The sequence below is a fragment of the Corticium candelabrum genome, chromosome 10, assembly GCF_963422355.1.
Source record: "Corticium candelabrum chromosome 10, ooCorCand1.1, whole genome shotgun sequence".
Lineage (NCBI taxonomy): Eukaryota > Metazoa > Porifera > Homoscleromorpha > Homosclerophorida > Plakinidae > Corticium > Corticium candelabrum.
The window spans coordinates 1,231,430-1,240,000 of NC_085094.1; the positions used below are offsets into that span (position 1 = coordinate 1,231,430).

Sequence of the window (8,571 nt, forward strand, 5' to 3'; positions counted from 1 at the left end):
CAATTGTGCCCTTAGAGGTCGAAAACCGCATTGCTCTTCACGCACACACACACACACGCACGCACGCACGCACGCACACACACACACACACACACACACTCACTCACACACACACACACACACACACACACACACACACACACACACACACACACACACACACACACACAGACACAGACACAGACACAGACACAGACACAGACACAGACACAAACACAGACACAGACACAGACACAGACACAGACACAGACACAGACACAGACACAGACACAGATACACACACACGCGCACGCACGCATGCACGCACGCACGCACACACACACACACACACACACACACACACACACACACACACACACACAGCTGTCATTGCTCTAGTGCCATGACTTGCCAGGTTTTGATCTTGTTTTTGGAATTCTTAGGAGCTCTTCTCAGTAACCTGCCCGCTACGATTGCAAAAATCCACGTGTCATCGGTCAGAATCAGAAACAGAGAAAAACTGTTGTATCTTGGTCTGAATTGGTTTCAAACAACTAGACTAGTAATGCTCGCAGCAGAACCTAATCTAGAGGCACTTGCTGGGCATAGCAAAGATGACGATTAATGAACTAAAGGAAAAGAGGGATTGCATGCATGGGCTGTGAAACCAACTGTCAGGTGTTGTACAAGGAGTTCCAGTTGTAGACCACATTATTAATAGAAAAAGTAGTTCCATTAATTAATTCCATGCGTAGACTGAATCTATTCTACTATTAAAAAGCAATCGAACTCTCATAGTATACATTGGTAAACTGAATTTACTTGTAAGCGTTTAACTTTATCGCTTACGAAATTTACGAAAGTTAGAGGCTTACGAAATTTTGTTGATACACATTACATTAGCCTCGTACCAGACCCTCTCGCGTCGTCGTGCCCGGCTCCCGTATAACACGGTTGTCGTGTTATACGGGAACCGGGCACGACGGCGCGAGAGGGTCTGGTACGAGGCTACATTACATAACACCATAGATACCATGCAAATCTACACGCGAGACACGTGACGCACCCTTCCACTGCAGTCCTCGCGCGTGCTCGTGTATTCTAGAACCGATCGTCGTGAGCCACTAGTCATGTCTTGCCTAATATCAAGGATATGTCGCATGGCAATGGCTCCATGTCCAAGAGTACTTGTATCATTGACTGCCTCCAGCAGTAGCAGAACTCGCACCTACTCCTCATCACCGATCGCATCTTCTGTAGAAGCTTGTCACCAATCACGTATCACTTCAGTACAACTGAAAGAAAAGGAACTGTCTGTTCACTGGAACAACACCAGCACAGTTGATTTGCCGTACGTATTCTTGCGCGACAACTGCCAAGAACCGGAGTCATTTGACCAAGTAGCCAGACAACGTCTCTTCAACCCTGCGTTTACGGTCGATTTGAATATTCGGGCAACAGGCGCCGAGGTGAACGAGGAGGGCCGACAGCTTACCATCACGTGGCCGGACGGCCACCGCAGCAGATACAAATCTAGTTGGCTAAGGCAATATTGCACAGGAAATACTGCCATGTCTGGACGTTTGCCTGTGGAAACGTTTTACTGGGGAAGTGATTATTATGAGAAACTGCCTCGCTTTGATTTTGAGGAGTTGCTGAAGGATGACAAATGTTTGCTGGAATATTTGCTCAAGCTTGAATCTCATGGCTTAGTTCTAGTAGAGAACGTTGGGACACAATCACAGCAAGTGAAAAGACTTTGTGATCACATTTATTATCCCAAACCTTGTATCTATGGGTGAGTACACTTTTGGTAATAAAGTGTACGTGTTAGATGTTAGATTTTATTATTATTAGATGTTTTCATAGATAAGTTCAGACCAACTAAATTTTTGATGCTTGGATATTTGGACGTGAAACCTGGACGAACCTATCAAAATACAAATTATAAAAGTAATGATTATGTGGCATTTTGAGTATGTGCAGTTTTCATTGCACTGCCTACAATAATTTCTGTGAGATATCAAAATGGCATGGCTGTAGCCTAAAGTGGGCGGTGCGTAATACAATAAATTCGAGCAATGACATCACAAACCCATCTCTTGATTTTGATTTTTGTCTGTATACATGTAGCTTTCGGAAATTATAGATCAGCAAATGTGATAGAGTCAAAAGCAAAAACTAAACCAGGGGTGATGCTCCCAATCCTGATATTGCAGTGGCATTCACGCCTTCTCCCCCCCCCCCGGTTTCACCACTCCGGCACATATATTATCAAAAGACTATTATTGGAAAACAATTTATGGATCAGAAAGTGCTGTAATCCAATCATACAGAATCTTCTGATGATTTTTTTATCTGCTTTACTTACAACATCTAAATTGCTTGTCATTGTTTGTCACTGTGTCTGGAGTTTCTACAGGTAATTACTTTGTTATTTATGGTATGTCATAGCAGATGCAGACTGTAACTTTATTTTGGTTGTTGTGCCTGATAAAGCGGGGGTGGATCCAGAAAAACCATTTGGGGTGTCCCAACTTTTGCGAGATTTTCAAAGGGCTTAAATTGCCAGGCACATCCATTTAGTGTAACCATCAGTTACCCACAAAGTGAAACTTACCAGATTGCAAGTGCAACATTAAAATATTCATTTCAAACTTTCTCTTACTATAGTCATGCATTCATCTGAATCAAGAATATTAATTAGCTGCAGCTTTCTGGATGTTAACGGGTGAAAAAATCCACAACTTGATTCAGGTCAATGTTTATGGAATAATGTACGTGCATCAAGGTCAAACCAGTCAGCCTTTCGTGGCCCATGGTAGCCCTTAAGTAAGCCTTTAGATATGTTACTATGCTGTTTGCCCTTTCTATCTCACCGTATGTCACTCCAAGCGTACACAAAATCTTGATCAGTTGGTTAACGTTAGGATAGTTTTTCAATTTGCATGCCTTCATTGCCTGTGCTGCTGTTGATGGATGGTCTGAGGTAACTTTTCTGCATTTCCTTTTCCCACAGGTGTAAACATGGACTTCCAGTGGGGTTGGTAGATCAGCTCTGTAGGTCTTCAAGGAGTCCTGAACTTTGTTCCTGACTTTAGAGGATTTCTTCACAACGACAGATGCAATAAGGTATAAGCCCATAGAAAAATTTTTGTTTAGAGATGAGAACTTGGTGTTGAGCTTTACGAGCAATTCTGAATTTCATCTAAGTATGGGATTACCACTGATCTCTTGTAGTAGTCCTCCGGTGTTGATGCTGGTGTGTTAATTGACTCTGTTCTTTTGGCGGCTACATGTTCTTTGCACTCTGGGTTCAACTTGAACTGCTTGTGCCATGGTAAGTCCTTATCTGTACCACTCTTCAAATTTTTCATCTATTTGCTGTCACAATTCTCCAATTGCCATTACTGTACATCATCCACGGCCTGGTAAGCATGATGACGTTCTCTGCTCTACCCCGGAGATTAGTACTCAATGCTTTGTATGCCCCATGCAATTCTTTACAACGACCACTGTGACAATGAATTGGAAGGTTGTACTAACTGCACGGAGAGCTTGAGCTTGTCCCTTTGTATCTCGGTTGAAATCCTTGTTGTGAGCCATCTGGCAGAGCGCTGAGGCAGCATGCAGAGCACTGAGGAACCGTGAGGCTTAATTAATGGGTAGTCAGACAGCTCTAGTGTTAAGTCTCTTTTTAATCTATATACGACTTTCAGTGTCTGGTGTTAGGTTGTTTGTTGGGCACTGGTGCCAGCATTGAGACTGGATTAATGACGAATTTCAGTTTGGTCTTTGGTGGTGGGGTGTCTGGTGCACCATGAGACAGTCCCTAGATGGATCCTCCCTTGTAGAGAATTGGTTGTTTATTTCTTTTAAGGTTTGAAAATGCATGGTTAACACTAAGCTTTCATTGCAGTATCCAAACAGGTAGGAGCTAGATCTACTTGCCACTTGTTTAGATGACTTTAGTACATTGTTAATATACTAGTCATTTGTTTCTGTAGGATTGATGTAATGAAAGTGGAAAGTAAACTTGATGCAAGTCATATTGCATACACAGGAGTCGAGTTACCTCTACACAATGATTTTGTATATTGTGATTACACTTGTGGGGTATGTCATTAAAGTTCATTAATTGACTGTGTGTTAACAGGCACTTTCTATGATGTTATGGTATTGTGCTAGATTCAGATGCTGCATTTTATTCACCATGTTCCTGGTTCCACTGCTGGCGCATCTCGGTTTTGTGATGGTTTTAATGTTGCAGAAGCTTTAAGGAAAACAAATCTGTCAGCTTTTGACATGCTTTCACAGTATCCAATACAGTTTGTGGATGCGGGTACTGATACTGTTGGTGATTACGACACAGAATCATGGCATCACACGATTAGGTAAAGTCAAAAGCACTGTATATGTAAATAAGTGTGTTTGATGTTTCTAAATTACGCTAAGTCGTACAAAATTTAACTGTTATTGTAGACTGCGATTGTTTACACATGTAAAGCATGCCTGGATGTACCATTGATGTACACTGATGTGTTCACGTTGCTTCTCTTTGTCGCTCTGTTGAAAAAGTTTGCCAACCTGGGCTAGTTATTGTCAACAGTGAATTCTAAGAAATGGAATTGTCTGAATTTGGTTCTGATTTGGTCCAGTTTCAATTTATCCGGATCGACACCCTGTGCTGTTCCGGGCTTTGTCGTAGGCAATGTCCAAGTGGTGCTTATGAAATGGCAGGGGTCATTGTAAGAGTTGCCAATGTGTATTGCTGGGAAAGGAATGCAAGAACTGTAATCCTAACTATCCAGGGTGTAGCCAGGCATGTTTCCAGGTTGTCGGGAAACCACCAAGAGGTGGATGTATATATAGAAGGTAATGGTAACAGCATGATTTACACAGTCCCTAGCAATAACTTGCAATGAATTCGAGCGTCATTTGATGCTAGCAAGTTTCATAGCAAGAGAAACCAAGTTGTCTGAATCCACCGCTGTCATTGCAGATACCCGTGAGCCCTACAAGTGACTGAAGAATTTTTCCACCAACTGGATGGACGATATGATTGTATGAAGATCTCCTTTCACTTACCGATTTTTCACACGAAATACACAATTGGACAAATAAATGATGCACTTTACCAGACAACCCAGCAGACGCTCTCCATTATGCTCACAAGTCCTTATACCCAAACATCAACTGTTGTCTTTGAATATTTTGCACAGTGCCCGCGTGACTACCTCCAATTGTGAAACGATTGTATTAGTGCTTAGTCGTCTCAAAAACATACAGTACCTCAGGTCCACCATGAAACAAGATAGGCTGAGTAGTCTGGCACTTCTTCATATAAATTACTCCATGATGACTGATGTAGAGGAGACATTTGACATGCTTGCTCGAAAGAGCGTAGGAGGACGATACTAAGGAACATTATAGGTTGACATTACTGAAGATGGTCATAATTGTTACGAGAGATTATATTGTGGGTTATTAATATTAATTAGAAATTGATATTGATTGGAAACCCCTTATCAAAATCCTGCCTACACCCTGATATCGTAACTGTCGTTTGAACCTCAAGGTTAACAAGCCATCTTCTATTAAAGGTATTACAAAATTGGATGTTTCTTCGATATGCCCTGAGTGAACAAGCTCTACACACATGGAAACTCACCCATCAGTTGTAGCAGCTCTTCAAAGTTTAAACCACAGTTCAAGTTCTATGACGTCACAATGGACGCTGGCACTGTGCTACTCTGTCTAGGGACGCACACTATTCCAATTGCAATCCAATGACCCGTCTACAATGAGGCACATACTTGAAGCAGCTGATGTTATGCTTCTGGTTCCACTGCTATTAAAGGTGTCTCTAAAGAACTGATTTCAACATTGCTGAATTCAACCGGTCATTGAACAAGATCACGAAGGAGAGAGTATCCTGTAGTAGGTTTATGCAAAGTTTGCCTGAGAAAGATGAATTATCTGATGGTGGCAAGAGAGCCTTGCCTCGCCAACTGCCAGGTTGCAGACCTCAGAATAATCCAAACTTTTGACGAGGAAACAAGAATGGCTGACAGGTTGTTGATGATGTAAACAATTTTACAGCGATATTGTTTTTTGTAAAAAGAATTTGTTTTTATTGCTATCATGAAAGCAGGCAAGGGCTTCATTGCAGAAATGTCTCGTTTATGCAAATGCCACTGCTCTAAACAGCATTGCTCTAAAGGCTTGGTTGTTATGCAAGTTCATATTCTCCAAAAGCCTCATGCCAGGCCCTAGGCCAAAGAGCACGCCAGCTGTGTCCAGATCGAGGTGTTTGGAAATGTGGAAATTGGGTGACTTTGCTGAGTTGCTATGAGAAGGACTCGCATTACGATGTTGTTTAGGTCAAAGCTTAAAATGAGATCAGATGAACCATTATGGACGTACTAGGTATGAAACATCCTGATCAGCAACCTTTGAGTAAGTCTGTCCTTTTGACGGGTCCAGTTGATGACATGTCACCTATTATTTTTGACAAGATCGATGGGTTAGCTATTCTTTTAGCAGCTTTGAGATCTCAGGGCGCTGGTGGTCCTTCTGGTCTATATTCCACTGCTTGGAAACGTTTCTGCTGCTCATTTCAAAACCAGTCAACGGAGCTTTGCAATTCTCTTGCTGCAGTTGCATGACAGATTTGTTCTGAATGCGTGGATCCGAAGGTATTCAAGCAATGTCACCTGTTGATTAATCCTACTTGATAAATGCCCTGGCTCTGGTCCTGGCCTAAGACCTATTAGAATAGACAAAGCTTTCTGCACAATTATTGTGTTTTGTTAGTGGATGCTTCAAATGCCGTTAACAGTCTTAATCGACATGCAGCTCTCTTTGTTAGGGTTAATTAATATACATTAACCCTAGAAATCCCATCATGACCATTAGTGATCACTAGAGACTACCTTACAGGAAGCCCGGCCCATACCCACATCGTAAGCAGGTGTTCATCATTTAGAATCTCACAATAGTGTTGTCTTCAGGGTTTTTGAGTTTCAGTTGACATCAAGGACAGCATGCAAACTGATAGCTGTTGAGGTAGATAACCCATGTTATGTTTGCATAAGACTTTCCGAAATATCTCTGGCACCCAGCACGCCCCGCCTAGCTCCTCCCCCCTAGCTCCTCCCAATATCTCATTAGTTAAATGACAGGAAATGACGCTCTTTGCATACGCCCAGCTAACTGGAAATGACAATAGTGATAACCGGAGGACCAATAGCTTCACTACCGTTTTTGCCAACTCTATGCAACCTCAAATTTTTTGCAAGGTAATTCAAGAATTCCAGAGGACTCCAATTCTGAAACCTACTGTAGTTTTGTGAGCACTTGCATCACGGTTCTTTTGAGGACTATAACGTTTCTGCAGTTTGTCTTGAACTGAGTTTGTTTTGTCTTGAAATGAGTTTGTTTGTCTTGAACTGAGTTTGGAAATTTGGTCAGTTGATTTAATTAAATACGTTTCTGCATTGAACTAGCTGGTATATTCTAACTGCTCAATTTTTGTCGTATATCCTTTTTTATGAACTGCTGCTAGGTCTGTGACAGCTGTAGATTGGATGTTCAGAGCATGTAGCAAGGGCGGATCTAGAATTTGTGACAGGAGTTCTGCCAGTGGAGGAAATGAGCACAGTCAGACTCAATTGTCTGTGAAATAGACATGAAAGACTGTCTATGTTATAAATCAGTAAGCCACAGATGCTAATGTAACATATGAGCCTATAGATGTCAGTCACATTGTGACCACAAGTTGAAGTGTGTTCTCAAACATCTTTGTGACAAGTATGAAACATCTACCGGGATACATCTACCAGTAGTCATTATTAAACAATGAGCTAGAGAATCATTTGACAAGGGTGCAGCTCAGCAAAGTCAGAGACAATCTTGTGAAATCTAGAGGCTGAACGACGAATGTACGTACATATATGCCAGTTAGAACCCTTTGAAGACCTCAGATATAGTTTTTAATTGAGCTTCTTCAGGATGCTCTTGCTTCTTTTATCCTCAGCAGTCCAGTAGTTACTGGGATGGTGCAGTCAATCTCAAGAGAGTGTGTAGATGTTAAGAAAACGTCCCTGTCATAGTCAGTCCTTTAGGCCACCTTTGAGAGAAGTCGGCTTAGCCTCTGCAATGCCCACTTTTCTTTCCACTTTTAGTGTGCTACGACTCGGATGATCTTCAATGGAAATTTCACTAATCATTTCAATGACACATTTATTGCTTCAATTCACCATTTCAGATGTAGAGCAAGTTGGGCGCCTTCCTTTTTGTGTCTCATTGACGTGAGCATTCAGTTCACAAGTTAGGAAATCAAGAAAGGAATGATTACAGATTGGCGTTAATACAACTTGATGATCCATGCCGAGAATTGTCACAGAGTATGCTGGTGGAGTGAAGCTGTTTGTGGGACTTTGGGCTGAGTGTCGATGGTGTCAGCAAGACATAAACTTTGTTGATACCATATAGTATCCATGATCTCTTCTCTCCCACATACTTCAAGATCGTCAGTGGTAGACTAAGCCATAGGCCTCCACTATGTCATTGAGTTTACACTATAGGCCT

The 8,571-nt window shown here is 41.8% G+C and overlaps 1 protein-coding gene across 1 annotated transcript in view; it reads left to right on the forward strand.

Moving 5' to 3' along the window:
• Nucleotides 1–1,109: 1,109 nt before the first annotated feature.
• Nucleotides 1,110–8,571, forward strand: part of LOC134185906 (gamma-butyrobetaine dioxygenase-like) — a 10,882-nt gene continuing 3,420 nt past the window's right edge. The window contains exons 1-3 of the mRNA XM_062653789.1: nt 1,110–1,777; nt 3,987–4,095; nt 4,168–4,373. Coding sequence (XP_062509773.1) covers nt 1,110–1,777; nt 3,987–4,095; nt 4,168–4,373 — 983 coding nt within the window. The remainder of the gene's footprint in view (nt 1,778–3,986; nt 4,096–4,167; nt 4,374–8,571) is intronic.